Source organism: Megascapheus bottae, chromosome 22, assembly GCF_031878675.1.
Source record: "Megascapheus bottae isolate mThoBot1 chromosome 22, mThoBot2.hap1, whole genome shotgun sequence".
In the NCBI taxonomy this organism is placed as follows: Eukaryota; Metazoa; Chordata; class Mammalia; order Rodentia; family Geomyidae; genus Megascapheus; species Megascapheus bottae.
In genome coordinates, this window is record NC_143530.1 from 30,381,382 (window position 1) to 30,402,762 (window position 21,381).

At 40.3% G+C, this 21,381-nt stretch overlaps 1 protein-coding gene and 1 long non-coding RNA gene across 2 annotated transcripts; one reads left to right on the plus strand and one right to left on the minus strand.

Moving 5' to 3' along the window:
• Positions 1-1,092: 1,092 nt before the first annotated feature.
• Positions 1,093-1,947, minus strand: LOC150048459 (uncharacterized). The gene is made up of 2 exons (XR_016539341.1): positions 1,857-1,947; positions 1,093-1,357 (listed from the first exon to the last, which is right to left on the minus strand). It is a non-coding gene; the product is annotated as an uncharacterized LOC150048459 (long non-coding RNA).
• On the plus strand, positions 1,899-20,590 carry Snrnp48 (small nuclear ribonucleoprotein U11/U12 subunit 48). The gene is made up of 9 exons (XM_090356445.1): positions 1,899-2,054; positions 3,602-3,715; positions 4,209-4,269; positions 5,539-5,613; positions 11,933-12,121; positions 13,391-13,512; positions 14,066-14,154; positions 16,477-16,641; positions 20,402-20,590. Exons 1-9 carry the CDS (start codon positions 1,899-1,901, stop codon positions 20,448-20,450), a joined length of 1,020 nt encoding a protein of 339 aa, XP_090212571.1. The 3' UTR covers positions 20,451-20,590.
• The last annotated feature ends 791 nt before the right edge of the window (positions 20,591-21,381 follow it).

The window sequence follows — 21,381 nt, forward strand, 5'->3', positions numbered from 1 at the left end:
TAGAAGTTTGTCCCTTGAGGGCCAGGAGTTTGGCCTAGTGATAGAGTGCTTGCCTAGCATGCACAAAGACCCAGGTTCAATTCCTCGGTACCACATACATAGCAAAAAGCTGGAAGTGGTGCTGAGGCTCAAGTGGTAGAGTGCTAGCCTTGAGAAAGTCCAAGGACAGTGCTCAGGCCCTGAGCCCAAGCCCAGGACTGGCAAAAAAAAAAAAAAAAAAGAAGTTTGTCCCTTGAAATTAGTTCTTTGAGCTAACATAGTTTAGTAAAAAGCCCATGAAAACAGGCCATTTGAGATGTCACAACCCTGTTCTGGTTTATTCTGAACCATAAGCTCCAAAAAGCACTGGAAAAATCACCATTATAGTATTTAAAAATAATGAGGTGAATAAAAATAGCACTGTAGCTGGGCATCGGTGGCTTACACCTGTAATCCTACTCAGGAGGCTGAGATCTAAGGATCCTGGTTCAAAGCCAGCCTGGGCACAAATGAACCTGGGATTCTTATTTCCAATTAACCTCTAGAAAACGGGAAGTGGGGCTATGGCTCAAGGGTTAGGGCAGTAGCCTTGAGCTGAAGAGCTCAGGGACAGCACCCAGGCCAAGTTCAAGCCCCATGACCCACAAAACCAATCAAACTAAACAGGCTATCACAGCAAAGCACCCACTGATAAAATGGGATATGTCAAAGGCACACAGGGTGGTAGTTTGACTTGGAGTCCATTAGATATGTGCATGGGATATATAATAACAGCCAAACATTTCCTTGTGGTGTTCTTGAAAAAATTGCCTAAGCTAATCAATGAGGGAAAAACTGACAAATCCAGAATGAAGGATTTTTCTAGAAAACTGGTTTCATTACAAAATCAATTGACAAGTTAAAAAGGATAGGGGAGACTGCTGTAAAGACAGTAACCAATTATATATGGCATGGGGTAAAATAATAAATCTTTGAAAGGAATTTGGGGGAACAAAGGGAAATCTGAACTATATATTAATTTCATGAATTTTGTCAGGTTAGAGGATGTATTTGCGACACAGGATAACGTGCTAAAGTCAAACATACTATTATTTAGAGGTGAAGGTGCTGCAATTTACCTTCAAGAAATTTAGTAAAATAAATGTGAGGCTGTGTGTGTGTAGAGACCCCGGGAAATTAAAATGTGAAATGTCAACAGCGCGCTGGAGGATGGTTCTACATTTTCTGTGAGCTTTCAGCTTCTTTGTGGGTGTCATCTTCTGAAACGGTTCGTTTTGCTTCGTCTGTGTATACAGGCACCAGTACTGGGGCTTGAAATCAGGTCCAGATGCTCCTGGATGGCCTTTCCTGGATCCTCAGGTGTCAGTCTCATCAGTAGCTAGGATTACAAGTAGGCATCGGTCAGTACTTTTCTTCCTTCCTTCTTTCTAAACAACAAAACAAGCCTGGTGTCATTGGCTCATGCATGTAAATCCTAGCTACTCAGGAGGCTGCGAAGCCAGCCTGGACAGAAAAGTCCCTGTGTGAGACTCTTCAATAAGCTGCTCAAGAGAGCGCAAATGGCGCTGTGCCTCCAGTGGTCGAGGGCTCGCCCGGAGCACACACAGCGCTCAGGCCCCGAGTGCAAACCTTAGGACCGGCAAAGACAACACAAAAAGCAGTTGAGGAAGTGGGGGGGGGGGGAATGCCATTCAAGAAAGGCCAGGGACAGAGATCCAAAGAAGCGAGGCCTGGAAGGACGCGGGCCAGCACCTTCCCCACACAGCTCCAGCAAAGGCACAGCACTCGGGTCAGCTCCGACCCGGAAGCTGCGGACGTCACGTGGTCCCGCCGCTCCGCCCACAACTCCCAGAAGCCCGCGCGCGCTCGCCGCCTACAGTTCTCCCCCTCCTTCCTGGCTTCCGCGGGAGGCCGCGGTCATGGAGGCCGAGCCACCTCCTATAGAGGAACGGCGGCGGCTGCAGGAAGAGTTGAGCGAGTTTGTGGAGAAGTGCTGCCGGACGTTGGAGGAGGCGACGACGTCCCTGGGCTGGAGCCTGGATCAACTGGACCCCGGGGAAGAGGAGGCGGCGGAGGTGAGGGCGCGCGGCCTCCGGGCCTTTCCGGGGGGGGGGGCGGCTTTGGACTTAGGGTGTCCAGAGGCGGCTCTTCCCCACCTGGGGACCCGCGTCGGACCTCAGGGTCCCCCGGGGACGCCGGGGTGTCGCGCGGCCGGACGTCTCGGGGTTCTGGGCCGAGGTGCACCCGCGCCTCCTCTGCGCGGCGCCTCCTCTGCGCGCGGCCTGCTTGGGGTGCTCGGGTTTGAGGCGAGCACGCAGATACCGCGCGCGGGGCCGAGGGAACGGCGCCCCCGGCCAGCCGGCCGGGACGGGGCCATTGGCTTTGTAGAAGAATAAGTGCTACTGTTTCCATTTTGTATAGGAACTAGGGCAAAAAAAAAAAAAAAAAGCCTCACTTCCTAGCCAAGTTTTGCACAGCAGAGATTCAAACTAGCAGCATTGTGGAGAATAGAGTTGAGTGCAGCAAGATGAAGCATTGATGGAGAGTAGTTAGGAGATGCTGGTATAATCCAAGAGGGGAGGTATATCCTGATCTGCCAGCTGGCAGTAGGAATAGCACTCACCTGGGAGGATTTGAGTGGTTGAGTGATGGCGAGAAGAGGCAGTCTCTTGCATAAGCAGGTAGAAATGCAAAGGTGCAAAGGAAACAAGTTTGGGTGTTAGGAGCCCACGAATATATCCAATTTAGTTTTGTTCATGTTGAACCTTCGTGATGTTAGGTCTAATGGTCTAGGTTTTGGGAGTCAGCACCATGTAGTTAAAATTAGAGCTGGAATATTCCTAATAAGCACTTACTGGATGGCAAGAGGCTGTGAGATTTCTACAGAACTCCTGTATTTAAAGGGGACAAGTGGAAAAAGAAATAGATCTACAGAGGAAACAAGAAAAAGATCCAAACAGGTAGAACATGGAAAGTGTATCAGGAAGACAGAAATGGACAAGTGTATCATGACCTTTCAGAAATTTAAACCTCTCTACCTCCTTTGTTTCATCTCCCCATACCAGGGCTTGAACTCAGATCTCTCTCTCACCTTGCTGACTCATGGCTGGAGCTGTTCTATTTGAGCCACGTCTGTAGCCAATACTTGAAATATCAGGGCTTTGATGGGTTCTTTGACTTCAGTAAAAAGAAGGTTGCTGATGACCTACTAAACTGGTATCAGTGAAGTAATGGTGGCAGTGGGTAAGACACAGCTATGTGGGAGGTGGATGACAGTGAGTGCAATCACTATTTCCCAAAGGTAAGCTTTGAGGGAGGCAAAGACGTTAGAGGAATGTGGGATTGTGAGGAGTGTTTTGTAATTATTTTTAAAATAATCTTTTTTGGGGGCCAGGAGTTTGGCCTAGTAGTAGAGTGCTTGCCTAGCATGCACTAAGACCCAGGTTCAGTTCCTCAGTACCACATACATAGAAAAAAGCTGCAGGTGATGTTGTGGCTCGAGGGGTAGAGCTCTAGCCTTGAGAAAGCCCAAGGAGAGTGCTGACGCCCTGAATTCAAGCCCCAGGACTGGTTAAAAAAAACATAATAATCTTTTTTTCCTGTTTCTGTTTAATTTTTATAGGATCAAGTTGTGATATGTCCTTATGATTCCAATCATCAAATGCCTAAATCATCTTTAGCAAAGCACATGGAATCCTGTAGATTGAGGAAACTGGGCTATACGAAAGAAGAAGAGGTACAATATATTATATATATGCCACATAGTTAATATGTTATGTTCACAATTTTTTTTTTTATTTTTTTTTTATTTTATTTATTTTTTTTTTGCCAGTCCTGGGCTTGAGCTCAGGGCCTGAGCATTTGTCCTTGGACTTTCACAAGGCTAGAGCTCACCACTAGAGCCTCAGCACCACTTCCGGCTTTTTTTTAATGTATGTGGTACTGAGGAATTGAACCTGGGTCTTAGTGCATGCTAGGCAAGCACTCTACCACTAGACCAAACTCCCAGCCATATGTTCACAGTATTTGTCAGATGCATGGTGTACTTCTCTGACATAAAATAGTAGTCCTTTGTATGGTGGGATGCTACTTGCTTAATTTCATTTATGTAGTATGATAAATATTTAAGTGGTACTAATTATTATTAGTTTATGTTAAATCTTAAGATAAGCAGTTATTCAATTATTTAATCCTCAAAAAAACTAAGTTTTTTTTTTTATACGGTTTAGGATGAAATGTATAATCCTGATTTTTTCTATGAGAATGTGAAGGTGCCTTCCATTACTTTGAGTAAGTATTATGTTATTAGATCAGAACTTTAAAATATTGTAATACTTATTTTTGAATTATAAAATAATGGATTCTAGCTAGTCATTCATGCCTATAATCCTAGCTACTCAGGAGGCTAGAACCTGGAGGATAGAAGTTCAAAACCAGCCTGGATAGATGAGCCTGCAGATTCCATCTCCAACAGACCGGCAGAAATGTCAGTCTGGAGATGTGTGTCACCTGGCAGAGTACCAGCTAAGCATACAAGCTGAGTGAGAGATCTAGGCTCTCGGTTTAAGCCCTAGTAATGGGAAAAAAGAAAAGAGCAACAAGGATCTTGTAAGCATGCTTATGATTAAGAGAGTTATATCTTGAGAATATAGGGTTAATTAATGTACAGTGAAACTTAAGGGTTTTTTTTGGTGGGGCTTGCACTTTGGGCCTGGGTGCTGTCCGTGAGCTCTTCTGCTCCAGGCTACCACCCTACCCTTGAGCCAGCCCTACTTCCCATTTTTTAGAGATTAATTGGAGATAAGAGTCTCATGGCTTGGTATTACCTGGGCTGGCTTTGAACCCTGATCCTCAGATCTCAGCCTCCTGAGTAGCTAGGATTACAGGTGTGAGCCACCGTGCCAGCTAAAACTAAGTCTTATAATTTGACATTAGGGGCTAGACTTAGATTTAATAGGCAGTGAAACCTTGCAAAACTTGGTACAATGGAGCAGGTACCTTCCTTCTTGGTTTTAACAAAAATCTGAGCACACAGCATAAAAGGTATAATAAAAATGAGGATGTGGATATTTTTCAGATATTCATTGCATATGACTAAAGTCTTGAGAAGTGCCCTGGTTTGACTCCTGGTTTTTATCAGTAATGGATAATTTTCAGTAAGATAGTTACAACTGTTTGTTGCCTAAATACCTTTATAAAAAGAAAATGGTGATAGTAGTATTTAGAATTAAGTGGTGTATCTAATACACTTACAGTGGTGCCTGATGCTTAGCTGCTCTTCAGTATGTGTTGCCTATTACTAGTTGCTCTTGTTATGCCTGAGAGCATGCCTCATTATTATGTTTTTAAACTGCTTGAAATCTGGTCACCTAGGCTCTAGAGGGATTGGAAAGAATTTTGTGTTTAGATTACATTGGCATATGGATTATATGGATGATTTCTTTCAAGATTCTGGAAAGTTTGTAAATGTGCCCAAAGCCTTGGCTTGGAAACAAGTTAATCATTTAATTTTGGACACTGATGTTTTATAATATAATTTTGAATTTTTCCTCTGGACAGATAAGGATTCACAATTTGAGATAATTAAACATGCTAGGACCACAGCTGGAAAAGATGGTGATGGTTACAATCAAAGTAAGTGATATCATAGTTTGAGCTCATGGATGAGTTAAATTATTTTTCTCCTACAAACATGTCGCTAATTTTCTTTAAGGAAAACTTTGTGAAATTGTTGAGAAAAGGTTAAGTTTTATATTTAACATTAAGCTAATTTGCCTTGCTTCAGATTCATTATTTAGATATTTCCATGCTCAGATACATCGTGGTCTCAGACACTTAGCAGTGGGTTGTATGCTTTGGAATTACTAATTGATGAGTTACGTAATAGACAATTTGCCATTGGGTGAGATTCTTTCACTTCTTTTTTTTTTTTTTTTCTGTGCTAGTGCTGGGGTTTGAATATAGGGTTGAGGTGCTATCCTTTAGCTTTTTTGCTTAAGGCAGGTGCTCTACTTACTCTTCCAGGCACAGCTCTACTTCCAGCTCTTTTTTGGTAGTTATTTGAAGAATCTCACACTTTCTTGTCCAGGCTGGCTTTGAATTCTGATCCTCAGATCTTAGTCACCTACTGAGTAGTAGGATTACGGTCATGAGCTACCAGAGCTTTGCTTAGGTGAGGTTCTTACCCTATGAGTTCCTCTGAAAAAATGTTGAAATGTGAAAAAGAAAAGTGGGCCAAGAGCGTGGCCTAGTGATAGAGTGCTTGTTTAGCACTCTAGCACAGAAAAAGCCAGAAGTGGGGCTGTGGCTCAAGTGGTAGAGCTCTAGCCTTGAGAAAGCCCAAGGACAGTGCTCAGGCCCTGAGTTCAAGCCCCAGGTCTGAAAAAAAAGAAAGGAAGGAAAAGAAAAGAAAAAGGTTTAAGGTAAAAAGATTAAATGATGTAGCTGTCTTCGGTATCACTTAGCATAATTTTTAAGGTTGTGGGGTTTGGTCCCTTTGTGATAATGAATGCTAGGGTTATCTTCCACAGAGAAAAATATATGGTGTTTAGAGGAGTTTGGGATCTTTCTGTGTTCAGCTTTTGAGTTTCTTCCTGAGACTTACATAGAAACTATATTAAAATTTTGAAAACTGTCAGTGTGGCTCAACTATATTGCATCAGCCTACTTAAGCACAAGGCCCTGTGTTTTACATACATTTCACCAAAAAAAAAGGAAAGCAAGTTTAGTTTAGAATTTTGGACCTAGGTATAATGTGTAGCCAAAGCATGACTGCTTGCTTTTAGAAAGATTTCTGAGTTTTTTGTTTGGACTTTCTGTAGGTAGCTTTTCCTGGGTAGCTTTCCTTTTCACTTGCTCTGAGGTTATAATTAAAGTTCTTCTCTCTTGTGGACGTTAGTGGTTTTTTTTTTTTTTCTTCCTGGTTCTGGAGATCGAACCCGGAGCCTTATACATCAAAGAATTACTCTGAATGAACAGTTGTTTTGATAGATAAAAGGAGCTGGAGTTTAATGATGAAATACCTGTCTAGCAAACATGAGGCCTTGAATTCAAACTTGAATTATGATACCACCCCTAAGAAAAACTATTTATTTATTTATTTATTTATTTATTTATTTATTTATTTATTTATTGCCAGTCCTGGGCTTGAGCTCAGGGCCTGAAGCACTGTCCTTGGATTTTCTCAAGGATAGTGCTCTACCACTTGAGCCTCAGCACCGCTTGTGGCTTTTTTTTTTTTTTTCTATGTGTGTGGCAAGCACTCTACCACTAGGCAAACTCCTGGCCCCAGAAAAACTATTTTTTTATATTTTTTATTGTAATTAATAAAAGGGTTACATGATATTTGCCAGATAGAAGGTGCATTAATTCACATACATTGATACCCTTTCACATGTCTTGGTACCTATTACCCTCCTCCCCCACCCTCCCACCCGTCTTGGTTTTCCCCCCTTCCCTATCAAATTTCAAATAACCAAATACAAATAAATTCAATATATCAGATAACCAAGTGAGGTACTGTAACAATATGAGATACCCAAGGGACAGAAAAGGAGATGAGAGATAACATAGTACATTAAGGACAACAGTCATTCGTTATATTGGCTTTTGTTTCAATATCCTGGAGGTCCTTTCAATTAGCTTCATACTATATGGCCTTATGTATCAAGGTTTTGCTCTATTGCAGATCTCTGCTAGTAGAGCCCAAGGTTTCTACTGATTATGACGAATGAGGGAAACCATTGAGCCTAAGTTCCTTTGAGTCTGGCTTACTTCACTTAATATGATTTTTTCTAAGTCTTTCCATTTCCTAACAAATGGGGCGATGTCGTTCTTTCTGAACGCAGCTTAGAATTCCATTGTGTACAAATACCACAACTTGTTGATCCACTCATCAACTGAGGGACATCTAGGTTGGTTCTGTATCTTTGCTATAGTGAATAGTGCTGCAATGAACATTGTTGTGCTAGTGGATTTAGTATGCCCTTGTTTCTGGATGGTTGGGTAAATGCCAAGTAGTGGAATTGCTGGGTCATAGGGGAGTTCTATGTTTAGCCTTTTGAGGCACTGCCACACCAGAAAAACTATTTTTATGTGATTTGTAACCCTTGTTTTGAAACTTTTTCATATCCTTTGTAGAGTACTCCCAATTTCACAAACATGAAATCTTTTTATGGCCCACTTATGCTTTAGGTGTTTTTAAACTTTTGGCTTTGGGACAAGAATGTCTGAAAATATCTTCTTACTGATTTACTTATTTGGAAAGGGTAATGAAAATTTTTGTATTTCTCTGCCAACTAATTTGTATATACTGAAATGTCTTTATGAGGTCATGTGTTTTTATTTGATTAATTGTACCAAGCCTAAACTCAGCACACAGAATTCTTGATCTGTTAACCTTTGTGCAAGTTTCAATGGCCTTCATCTATTCTTTAACTTCACACACAGTAACTTAAATGTTAATTTACATAGTAAACAGTTACCTCTGTACTTAGGGGTTTGTCAGTTTTCTTCAACATTGAATAGTCAGGTATCCATCCTTAAATTTCATGAAGTGTTTTTGAGAGTGGCCATGATTTAAAGGCTAGAGTACTATAATTTATAGAATCCTTAAAAAAAAAAAAAAAGGATAGAATGGCTTTCTAAAGACCATTTCTAAAATGATCTGCCATTCATTCTGCTATGAAACTTTAAAGAAAGTCATTTACTCCTTTGAGCCTGAATTTCTTCATTTTTAATGTTACAGGATTATTTCTGTATGGATTTGTCATAAAATTGTGGATTTGTAACTTGAGGCATTTCCTTTTACTAATTAGTGTTTAAAACCATATGCCATGTATTTGAGATGCCCTGTGATGATGGCAGGAGTGATTTATAAAGAAGACTAAAAATTAAGAGGGTTTTTTTTTGTTTTGGGTTTTTTCTTTTTTTGTGTGGGTCATGGCGCTTGAATTCTGCCTGGGTGCTGTCCCTGAGCTCTTCAACTCAAGGCTACCACCCTACCCTTGAGCCAAGCCCCACTTCCTATTTTCTAGAGGTTAATTGGAGATAAGAGTCTCAGGTCCTTTTGTGCCCAGGCTAGCTTTGAACCTTGTTCCTCAGATCTCAGCCTCCTGAGTAGCTAGGATTACAGGCATGAGCCACTGTGCCCAGTGAATTAGGAGTTTATTTGAGAGGTGATAAGTCTTGGAGATGGTTGGTGGTGACAGTTGCATAGCAGTGTGAACATACTTAGTGCCTCTGAATTATACACCTAATGATTGAAAAGATATAGCATGGCCAGGCACTGGTGGCTTATACCTGTAATCCTAGGTACTCTGGAGGCTGAAATCTGAGGATTGTGGTTTGAAGCCAACTAATCTTACATCCAACTAATCACAGAAAAGGCTGGAAGTGGAGTTGTGGCTCAAGTGGTAGTGCAATTACCATTAACCAAAGTTGCTCAGGGACAGTGTCCAGGCCCAGAGTTCAAGCCCCAGGACCTGCAAAAAAAAAAAAAAAAGTGTGTTGTGGGGGGGGAGGGGACTAGTAATCTGGGTACTATGGCTTACACTTGTAACTCCAGCTACTCAGGAGGCTGAGATCTTAGGGTGGTAGTTCAAGACCAACCACCAGCAGTAAAGTCTGACTTTTTTTGTTGTTGTTGGTTGTGGAGCTTGAACTCATCGCTTGGGTGCTGGCCCTTAGCTTTTCTGCTCTAGGCTAACGCTGTACATAGTTCCATATCTAGTTTTCTGGTGGTTCGTTGAACGTAAGTGTCTCATGAATTTTTCTGCCTCCTGACTTCCAACACAATCCTCAGATCTCAGTATTCTGAGTAGTTAGGATTATAGAGATAAGCCATTTAGTACTCTGAGAGACTCTAATCTCCAATAAACCATTCAGAAAAAGCCAGAAGTAGCATGCTGTGGCTCAAGTGGTAGAGTGCTAGCCTTGAGCAAAAGAAGTTCAAGAATAACATCTTGGCCTTGAGTTCAAGCCCCAGGACCCCCCCCCCCAAAAAAAAATTAAAAGGATGGGAAGCTGGAATTTGAGGATCATTGTTTGAAGCCAGCCTAGGCAGGAAATTCCATGAGACTTATTTCCAATTAACGTCCAAAAACTGGAAGTGAAACTGTGGCTCAAGTAGTAGAGTACCAGCCTTAGGACAGCATCCAGGCCTTGAGTTCAAACAAGCCCCAGGATTGATGCAAAAAAGCGGGGAGGGGAGTGGGGCAGGATGAACTAGATGTTTTTATGTTTTACCACAATTTTAAAATAACTGCCTAAAGGGACGCACAATTATAGCACAAAAATTATATAAGAAACGCGCATTTTTGAAAGTTCACATCTTATGTAAATGTAAACTTATTTAAAATATGTCCTGTTTTGTCAGAATATCTGTGTTCTGAAAGATTTGAATGCAGTTTGTTGCTTAACTTTTCCTGTACTTTCTCTTTTTCAGTAATTGGGGTGAGTATAGGAGGAATTAGGAACCTGAATGTACTCCTTATTTAAAGATATGCAGTATCCTTTTTGCAAATATCCTTTTAAAAGTATCATTCATATTTATCAGTCTTAATAGATGTCAAAATTATAGCCTTGATTTGGAATTTTTGTTGACTTTTGAGACGTTTATTTACTCATCTTTACCGTAATGAAGTTCAAGATTAGTAAATCAAAGAAAATTTGATTAGTAAATCAAAGAAACTGCCAAAATATTTTAAGGAAATTTCTTTGTTGAACAATTACCAATATAGGTTTATGAGGAGCTTGTTTATACTATATTGTTTTCTAACTTTTGTATTTTCCCCATATTTTTATGTCCTATATTCAAAGAAATTAGGTTTATCAGATCTAATTTTATAAAATAAAATGTTTTAACAGCTGGCTACCTGAAAAGACCTTTGATAATGCTTTTTAGTATTAGTGTGAAACTGACTGACTTAGAGGGAACCATTCTTATTAACTCCAAACTCTTTGTGTAGTGAAAATAATTGTGTATCATTATCTGCAGATGCTAGATCATAGTCCCAGATCCAGTGTAGCTCACTTTAATTTGTGGATTAATGTAAAGTCAGTCCATCCCTCCTTAGTTGACCTCAATCCACCATGTAGCTCAAGCTGGCCTTGAACTATTTTCTCACCTCACCTTCTTCTGTGTACAAGAATTATAGATGTGTGCAACACATCTTGTTTTTAGACACTACAAAATCATTGGATAAGAGGTTGAATTTTCAATATTGAATATATATTAATGCCTCAAAAGAAAAAGACACTTTTTATATGTTTTTGTACTGCCACAGTTTGTTTTTAAAATAACTATAACATATACTGTTGAAAGCATTTTTCTTGAGCTTTTATTTGGAAAACCATATATACAGGAAATCCTGTGGTATACAACTGTAGAGTCATCTATCTGGGAGGCAGAGGCAAGAGATACCGTGAGCCAACCTGAGTCAGGGTAGTAAAATCTTAGAAGAGAAAAGGTTTTCTTACAGTCATTTTTTTTTTTTTTTTTTTGCCAGTCTTGGGCTTGAGCTCAGGGCCTGAGCACTGTCCTTGGACTTTCTCAAGGCTAGAGCTCTACCACTTGAGCCTCAGCACCACTTCCGGCTTTTTTCTATGTATGTGGTACCGAGGAATTGAACCCGGGTCTTCATGCATGCTAGGGAAGCACTTTGACCACCAGGCCAAACTCCCGGCCCCTCCATTTTTTTTTTTCTTAATGGTTAGTAGTAGTACTTGTCTTCATGGGATCTATCTCACTGTCTATGGATATAATATTCAGGATAGTCACTGTTTACCAGTTATTACATAGATTGTTTTGTATATTTGGAGATTAATTTGTAAAAAAAAAAAGAAACAGTAGGTATTACTATTGCACTGTTATATCACTTGCTTAAAGTAGTAGATTTTTAAGTCCATGGTGCTTCATACATTGTTTATTCTTGTGGCTTTATTTTTACCTTAGGAATGTATTCTTCATTGCCTGTTGAAGTTCCTCTGAATCATAAACGATTTGTTTGTGATCTAACCCAAGCTGATCGTCTTGCCCTTTATGATTTTGTTGTTGAAGAGACAAAGAAAAAGCGCTCTGACTCCCATAGCATCGAAAACGACAGTGATCTCTTTGTTGATTTGGCTGCCAAAGTTAATCAAGGTTTGAGATGAATATTATTCATTTCTTATTGTCATATCCTGTATTATTATTTTTTTAATTTTTAATTAATTATTTATTTATTTATTGCCAGTTCTGGCCTTGAGCTCAGGGCCTGACTTTCTCAAGGCTAGAGCTCTGCCACTTGAGCCTCAGCACCACTTCCAGCTTTTTTTTATATGTATGGTACCGAGGAATTGAATACAGGTTTTTGTGCATGCTAGGGAAGCACTCTACCAACTATGCCAAACTCCCGGCCATATCTTGTATTTAAAAAAAATAATTTCATTATACTGCCACTTTTTTTTTTTTTGCCAGTCCTGGACCATGAACTCAGGGCCTGAGCACTGTTCTTGGACTTTCTCAAGGCTAGAGCTCTACCACTTGAGCCACAGCACCACTTCGACATTTTTCAATGTATGTGGTACCAAGGAATCGAACACGGGTCCTCGTGCATGCTAGGCAAGCACTCTACTACTAGGCTAAACTCCCAGACTATACTGCCACTTTGAGTTGGGGCAAGTGTTTGCATCATCTGATCTTGACATATTAAGCTGATTGTGTGTGTGTATGTCATAGTCAGTCATAGGGCTTGAACTCAAGGGTCTTGGTGCTGTCTGATCTTTTTTAAAGCTCAAGGTTAGCACTATACCACTTTGAGCCACATTGCCACTTTTGATTTTCTAGTGGGTATTTGGAGATAAGCTTTCCTGGGCTGTCTTTGAATTGTGATCCTTAGATCTCAGGGCTCTAAGTAGAGGATTACAGGCATGACCACCAGCACCCTGCTACTAAGACATTTTACATTAAACAGAATGCTTATGTCAGAATGCTACTTCTTACAGTGTTGTTACTTTAGTCTATGAACCTAAACACTGAAGCTCAAATAATGGTTAGAGATAGGGAATGATATAAAACTGCGTGTGTGTGTAATAAATATTTTTGCATATTATCTTGAAACATTGAAATATAGTTGATTGTGATATTCATGTTATTCTCTGTAGTTCTTGAAATTTTCAAAGTTCCTAAGGATATGATAAAGCTGGTTATCAGGGGCTCAAACCTGTAATCCTACCTACTGTGGAAGGTGCGATCTGAAGATTGTGTTTCAAAGGCAGCCCAGCCTGGAAAGTCCCTGACACTGTTACCTCCAATTAACTACCAAAAAACTGGAATGGTGCTGTGGTTCAAAGTGTTAGCGCATGAGCCTTGGGCCCTCAGGTCCCAGGACTGGCATATGCACCCTAAGGATATAATTTTAATTTTCATTAGATAATAGCCGGAAGAGTCCAAAGTCTTACCTTGAAATTCTGGCAGAAGTGAGAGATTACAAAAGAAGGCGCCAGTCCTATAGAGCTAAGAATGTTCACATAACCAAGAAATCATACACCGAGGTAAGTCTTTTACATTTATGTTAGAGACTAAGATGGAGAACAGAAATTCCTTGTAGATAATTTTCTAATATATTCTATAGATTTCTTTGATTCTTTGGAGGTTTTGTGAAGAAAAGTATGTTCTAGATAGCCATAACCTGATCTGAACCTGATTGCTTTTAGACCCATTCTTACTAGGCAAAGGCTTTTAGAGTACCATCCATATATAAAGAAAGGTGCTACAGTCTTAAAAGTCAATTTTGAAATTTATTGAATCATGAGGAGAGTGTTAAGTATTCATTAAACCTTGACTCAAAGTGTTTTTAAATTTTGGCAGTACTGTGGTTTAAACTCAAGTTTTGAATTTTGCTAGGGAGGTACTTTGCCACTTGGACCACACCTCCAGCTTTCCCTGCTTCTATTTTGAGATAAGATCTTTAAAAATGCATACATGGCATAGTCTGTTAGGACACGGCTTCTAGTAAATTCTTGGTTATTAGCACTGATTCTTCTAACTTTGTAGTCATTATTTCCAAACAACTTCATTTGACATTTGGTGCTTATTTCTCTCAAGGTGATTCGAGATGTGATAAATGTGCACATGGAAGAACTGACTAACCACTGGCGAGAAGAGCAGGAAAAGGCAGAGGAATATGCTGACAAGTATAACATTGTCCTATCTAACTTTATATTTCAGGCCAGATGTGAACACAGTGTGGAATCCAGGCGGGCTTCAAACTCTTGATCCTCCCGCCTCTATCCCTGAAGTGCTTGGATTACTGATTTCTTAAAATACTATCCTTTAAAATATATTACTTAAAATTGTTAGCCTTAACATTTCCAAGATCCATGTAGCTTACTGTGATATTGTCATCAGTGCTCAGGATCATTATACTTAAAAAAGACTGAATTAATTCTACTGAGAAAGGACTGAGAACTGTCCATCTCAGATCATAAGTCCTTGTTACTAGGGAAAGGAAGAAATGGAGTGTTAGTGCAGCATACATGCCTTTCCAGAGATGCAAGGAGTAGGATGGTGAGGATTGGATCAAAGGCATGAACAAAAGACTTAAGAATTCATTCAGTCTTAATAGCCTTACTAAATGGAATCAGTGTCCTTAGTCTGTACTTTGTGATTTTACCCCATTAGTGATCTCTAACTAGATAAGATACTTAATTGTATCCCAAGTAATAATTTACTGTGACTGCATTTAAAGCTGAAATAACCCCAGCTAGAAATAGTGAAGATTGATTTCCAGAAGAAAAGCCTCTTGAATTATTCCAGCAAGTTCTTAACTTCTTACAGTTACAGTCCCTGATGCACCATTTCTGTAATTTATTACTTTTTTATTATTGTAGTACATACTGTGGAACCATACTACCATTTCTGGTTTTTCTGTAGGATATTTGGAAATAAGAAGCTTATAAACTTTTCTGTCCCAAGTTTGCTTCAATCCTTGATCCTCAGAGCTCAGCCTCCTGCGTCATTGGTATTAGATTTGAGCCACCGTTGTTCAGCCATTTCTGTAATTTTGACTTAGGAATTTTTTTTTTTGGTCAGTTGTGGGGCTTGAACTTTGGGCCTGGGTGCTGTCCCTTAACTGTTCAGCCTAAGGCTACTACCACCCTACCCCTTGAGCCATAGCACCACTTCCCATTTTCTAGTGGGCAATTGGAGATAAGAGTGCCCAGGCTGGCTTTGAACCGAGAGATCCGCAGGATCTTCAGATCGAAGCCTCCTGAGTAGCTATGTGTGAGCCACGGCGCCTGGTGACTTAGATATATATATATATACACACATATTATATATATATATATATATATATATATATATATGTGGTTCTTGGAGCTTGAGCTTCGCCTGGGCACTGTCCCTGTGCTCTTTCCCGTTTTCTAGAAGTTAATTGGAGATAAGAGTCTCAGGTCCTTTTGTGCCCAGGCTGGCTTGTAACCTTGATCCTGAGTAGGATTACAGGCGTGAGCCACTGCGCCTGGCTGCTTACTTAGAAATTAAAAAAAAAAATTTCCCCTCTTATTTATGTAGTATATTCATGATGAGTTAAAGGAAACCAAAATAAAATTTCCCCTCAAAGTTTTTTTTGGGGGGTGGGAGGTCATGGAGCTTGAATTCTGGGCCTGGGCACTGTCCCTGATCTCTTCAGCTCAAGGCTAACACCCTACTCTTGAGCCACAGCCTCACTTCCTATTTTCTGGAGGTTAATTGGAGTCTCATGGCTTTGTAATGCCTGGGCTGGCTTTGAACTGCAGTCCTCAGATCTCAGCCTCCTGAATAGCAAGGATTATAGGTGTAAGCCAGTGTAACTTTTTAAAAAGGATTTAGACAAAAACTGTTCTATGACCTGGCTTTTTGTTTTTTTGTTTTTTCCTTTTTTTGTTGGTAGTGAGGCTTAAACTCTGAGCATGGGCACTATTCCCTGAGTTCTTTAGCTCAGGGTTAGAATTCTACCACCTAGAACCTCAGTGCCACTTTTGGTTTTCTGGTGGTTAATTGGAGATAAGAGTCTCACAGACTTTCCTGCTCGGGCTGGCTTTGAACCACATCCCTCAGATTTCAGCCTGCTGAATAGCTAGGATTACAGGCATGAGCCATTGCCCCGTTTCCTGCATCCCCCACCCCCTTACCCCCACTGCTGCTGCTTTTTTTTTTTTAAGGAATTATATAAAAGTTATTCTGTGATCTTGCTAGTTTTATGGAAGAGTCACCAAATTAAGTGTGTTGCAGAAGGTATATAAATATATTTTTTAAACCTGTCCCTAGTCTTGAGCTGGAGAGCTCAGAACAGCGCCCAGGCCCAGAGTTCAAGTCCACAGCCAACAAAAAAAAATAACTCCTTTATGAAGTATAAAAAATTATTTGGGCCGTGTTTACTGTCTGTATGATGCAGAATAGTTTATGTTAGGTTGCTGTCTGTGTTAGCAGGTTTGGTGGTGAAATGGAGTGATTAACATCCCTCTCTGTTTCAGGAATGAAGAGAGGCGGTCAGCCTCAGTAGATTCTCGACAGTCTGGTGGAAGCTATTTTGATACAGAGAATTCACGATATAGAAGGGATCGGAGTAGGAGCCCACATAAACGAAAAAGAAATAAGGATAGGGATAAAATCTCTGAGTCAAGAAGGAGGAAAGAGAGGTGAGTCTAATTCTCTTCATCCAACATTGAATTGCTTACTTTGGAAAAGCAGACCAGTTCTGTTTTCACAAACTGGTCTGGCAAGGGGAGAATGGTACTTCAGTTCAGATACTACCCTCCAGTGACTTAGTTCTCTGTGTGTGCATTAAGGTGTGAGTTTCTTTTCTTGTCACTTAGTTGCTTCTTAGACATAACACTGGAAAGTTTTGTCTGGATAAGCCAGACATCTTCATCTTCATCTTATTACCCTCCCCCCACTCCCAGTCATGGAACTTGAACTCTGGTCCTGGGCACTGTTCCTGAGCTCTTCAGCTCAAGGCTACCGTCCTACCTCTGGAGCCACAGCCCCACTTCCCATTTTCTTGTGGATAATTGGAGATAAGAGCCTCACATTCTTTAGTGCCAGGCTGGCTTTGAACCAGATCCTCAGATCTCAGCCTTCTGGGCATCTAGATTACAGGTGCTTGATAGTTGGAAAATAGGAGTTAATACCAAATGCTAAATTTAAGTCAGTTGAGGTCTGTTGCTGCTTACAGGGCATCTTCCTGGACCTCATGTTCATCAGGACTGTAAGCATCTTTTTTCTCAGTATTCTTTCTCCCTATTAGTGGGATGATCCTCCTCCATCTACTCCTGTATGTCATCTGGTTTGGTCCATTCCAGCTTCCTGTCAATTCCTGAAGATATCTCACATGTACTTCCTCCCATTGGTTCCTGTCATTGTCTGTCTGGAACATGTGGTAGTTTCCTACTTGTTCTACTTCTCTGTCCCATGTGAATCCATCCCTTCTGTTTGCCAGAGTAATTATTTTGTGTGTGCCAGTCCTGGGACTTGAACTCAGGGCCTAGACACTGTCTCTGAGCTTCTTTTGCTCAAGTGCTCTAACACTCAAACCACAGAGCTGTACTTCTATCTTTTCTGGGGTAGTTTATTGAAGATAAGAGTCTCATGGACTCTTCTTGCTTCAGTGGGTTTCAGTCTGTAGTCCTCAGATCTCAGCCTCCTGAGTAGCTAAGATTAGCTTCTATTGCCCTGCTTGCCAGAGTAAAATTTAAAAATGCATTTTTGATGAGTTTGATGAGAATGTAGCTCAGAGGTAGAGCCTCAGATTTTATTCTCTGGCACCATCACACAAAGAAAAAAAATAGTAATCATTGGCAGCATTTACTTTCCTCAGAATGGCTCTCAGCATCCAGAATTGGAGAAGCTGCCTGTTTTACTATGATTCCATGAAAGGTCCAATTACTTAGAGGTCATCTTCACCTGTCTTTGCACACATTTTATTCTATTTTGCTACTTTTTTTTTTTTTTTAAGCCTGCATGAGGAATTTTTTTTTTTTTTGTAAGTCCTGGGGCTTGAACTCAGGTCCTGAGCACTGTCATTGAGCTTTCCTTAAGGCTAGCACTCTACCACTGGAACCACAGCAGCAATTTCTGCTTTTCTGTATACGTGGTACCAAGGAATTGAACCCGGGTCTTCATGCATGCTAGGCAAGCACTCTACCACTAGCCTGCTGAGGAAATTCTTATCCTTTAAGGCAAGCTCTGTCATCAGACATTGGTGGCCTATGCTTAGAATTTCTCAGGCTGAAATCAAGGATTGCCTTGAGTTAAAACTTTGCTTCTAAAAACAAGTTAGCAACAACAACAAACTTCAGAGGGAGAATGGAAGCTAAACCCAGTTCTGTCAATTGTCAATTCCTGAAGCATTTGACACTCATTTGAGCTAAGATTCCTCTTTTTCCTTCTGTAGTCATGTTACCTTAGGCTTGTTATTCGATTTTATAGTCATTATTTTCTCTACTAGACTGAGCTCCTTTGAAGGAAGAGTTCATGTTGTACTCTGTGTTATGTGAACAGCTCCTGTCAAATAATAGGCTTGCATATTATGTTTTCAGGGCCACTGGTAATGAAGAATTAGTAAATCTTTGTTCATTTATTTGGCGTTTTTGCTCATCTTACTACCATCAGGAAACCCTTTAGAATCATACAGTATGATTACACATACACAAGTTAGAATATGCTCGTCTTCAGAATTTGTGCCCTTTCTTTTGAAATTTCGTACTGCTTTTTCTATCTGTTCAATCACCATAGAATAAGTACATTTCAAATCCTCAGAATCCAAATGTGAAATAAAGTTCCTTTACACAATAAAACTGAAGTATGAGCAAGAAGCAATTTTTACTTTTTGAAAGATTTTATTAATACTGATTTTTACCTCCCTTTTCAAATGTCATGTTTAAGAAACAAGTGTTCAAGAAAGGAATCTCCATATGCAATCACTGGCACATAGATTTTAGAACATAATTAAAATTAAGGTGACAGTTTGTCATATCAATCTATATAACATTATGTCTATAGTGTATATATCCCATCACAGATTTTTATGTCTGTGTAGTTACATTTATATCTCAAAGACTATGTCCACAACCTTGGGTACCTGAATATTGAGTCCTCCCTCTTGTACTGTTTGGATCTAATATTCGCATATCAAGGATACCATGCTCCTTTTGTTCCTTTGGTCTTATCTCACTCAACATGATTTGCTCTAGATTCATCTCCTTCCCTGCAAATGCCATTATTTTATCTTGTCTGTTGCCTATGTAGAATTCCATTATATATGTATATTATATATATATATATATATATCACATTTTTGTATCCATTCATATGCAGTAGGGCATCTGGGTTGTTTCTATCGCTTGACTATTGTGAATAGTGGAACATGGCTGTGCAAGTGTCCTTATCATATCCTGAGTTACAATGCTCAGGGTAGATGCCCAGGAGTGGTATGGCAGGATCTTACGGAAAGTCTATTATTTTCAGTTTTTTAAGAAATCTTCAAATTGCCACATTGCTATTCCAGCTTTTTCTGTGTATATGGTACCTAGGACTCACACTCAAGAGTTTTGTGCATGTGAGGGGAACACTCTGCTAATAGGCTATGTTCCTGGCCCTACTTATTTCCTCTTAAATTACCTAGCTATACAGTGGTGGCTCATATCTATAATCTATTCTGTAAGCTGAGACTGGGGATTTTGATTCAAAGACAGCCTGGGCAGGAAAGTCATAGAGACTCTTATCTATAATTAACTAGCAAAGAGCCAGATGTAGCTCAAAAGCTCAGGGACAGTGCCCAGGCCCCAAGTTCAAGCCCCAGGACTGTAAAATGAAACAAGACAAAAAAAAATTACTGTTAAGTTCTTCATTTCTTTTTTTTTTGCCAGTCCTGGGCTTTAGCTCAGGGCTTGAGCCCTGTCCTTGGACTTTCTCAAGGCTAGAGCTCTACCACTTGAGCCTCAGCACTACTTCCAGCTTTTTTCAATGCATGTGGTACCAAGGAATCGAACCTGGGTCTTTGTGCATGCTAGGCAAACACTCTACCACTAGGCCAAACTCCCGGCCCCAAGTTCTTCATTTCTTATAGCTCCTGTCTAATGAAAGTATATTACTAGGGCTGGGAGTTTGGCCTAGTGGTTAAAGTGCTTGGCCTAGCATGCATGAAGACCCTGGTTCGATTCCTCGGTACCACTTACATAGAAAAAAGCCGGAAGTGGTGCTGAGGCTCAAGTGGTAGAGCTCTAGCCTTGAGAAAGTCCAAGGACAGAGCTCAGGCCCTGAGCTCAAGCCCAGGACTGGGAAAAAAAAAAAAAAAGAAAAAAAAAAAGAAAGTATATTACTATTGAGTATTATTTCAAAGCTCTGATATTCTAATGTCTGTTATTTACACTATATTCTAAAATACCTTTTTTATTTCAGGGATGGAGAAAGACATCATAGTCATAAAAGAAGAAAGCAAAAAATATAAATAAACTGCATATATTCATTAATTGTATTTATGTCATTATGCTCCAATAAGCTAATATTTTAATTATAATTGCATGTATAAAAGAATGTGGTTATGATCTACGGAAAGCTTGTATTTTTCAATAAATATGCATCAAACCATGAGATCACACTTAAGCCTTTATTTTTGTGTGTGTGTATATGTCAGTTTTAGGGCTTACACTCAGAGGTTTACTGCTGTTGTTGAGTTTTCTGTCTTGCAGCTGTTGCTCTACCACTGCAGCCATACTTTCACTTCTGTCCTTTTGGATTCATCTACTCACAGGTTCTGAACTGTGGTCCTCAGATCTCAGCCTCCTAAGTAGCTAGGATTACAGGTGTGAGCCATAGTTGTGTTCCCAGTCACAATTATACCTTTATAACAACTTTATTCTTCTAACATCCTAATGGATTATTTGGGGTTTTTTTTGATGGGGCGTGGGGAAGGGGGTGGGCAAGGTCAGTCATGGGGCTTCGACACAGGGCTTGGGTGCTATCTTAGTTCTTTTGCTTAAATATAAGGCTCTATCACATAGAGCCCCTGCTCCACTTCCAGTTTTCTGGTGGTTAATGGAGATAATGTGAGTCTTATGGACATTGCTGCCCACTCTGGCTTTGAACAGTGATCCTCAGACTTCAGCCTTCTAAGTAGCTAGGAGTTCAGGTGTGAGCCACCACTGGCACCCACCTGGTTGACTTTTATTAGTGATATGTCCATCATTTGTGGTAATTTATGGGCAGGATGGTACACACCTACATTCCCAGGCACTTGGAAGGCAAAGGCAAGAGGATCATCAGTTTGAGACCAGCCTAGGTAAAGTGAGACTATCTCAAAAAGTACAGTGGTACTGGCTCATGCCTGTAATCCTGCCTACTCAGGCTTTAACATCTAAAGTTTCTTGATTTGGAGCCAG

Coding starts and splice junctions, on each gene's coding strand:
- Snrnp48 (XM_090356445.1), top strand. CDS start 1,899: ATGGAGGCCGAGCCACCTCCTATAGAGGAACGGCGGCGGCTGCAGGAA. Junction 2,055..3,601: donor GGGAAGAGGAGGCGGCGGAG/GTGAGGGCGCGC, acceptor TAATTTTTATAG/GATCAAGTTGTGATATGTCC. Junction 14,155..16,476: donor GCAGAGGAATATGCTGACAA/GTATAACATTGT, acceptor TCTCTGTTTCAG/GAATGAAGAGAGGCGGTCAG.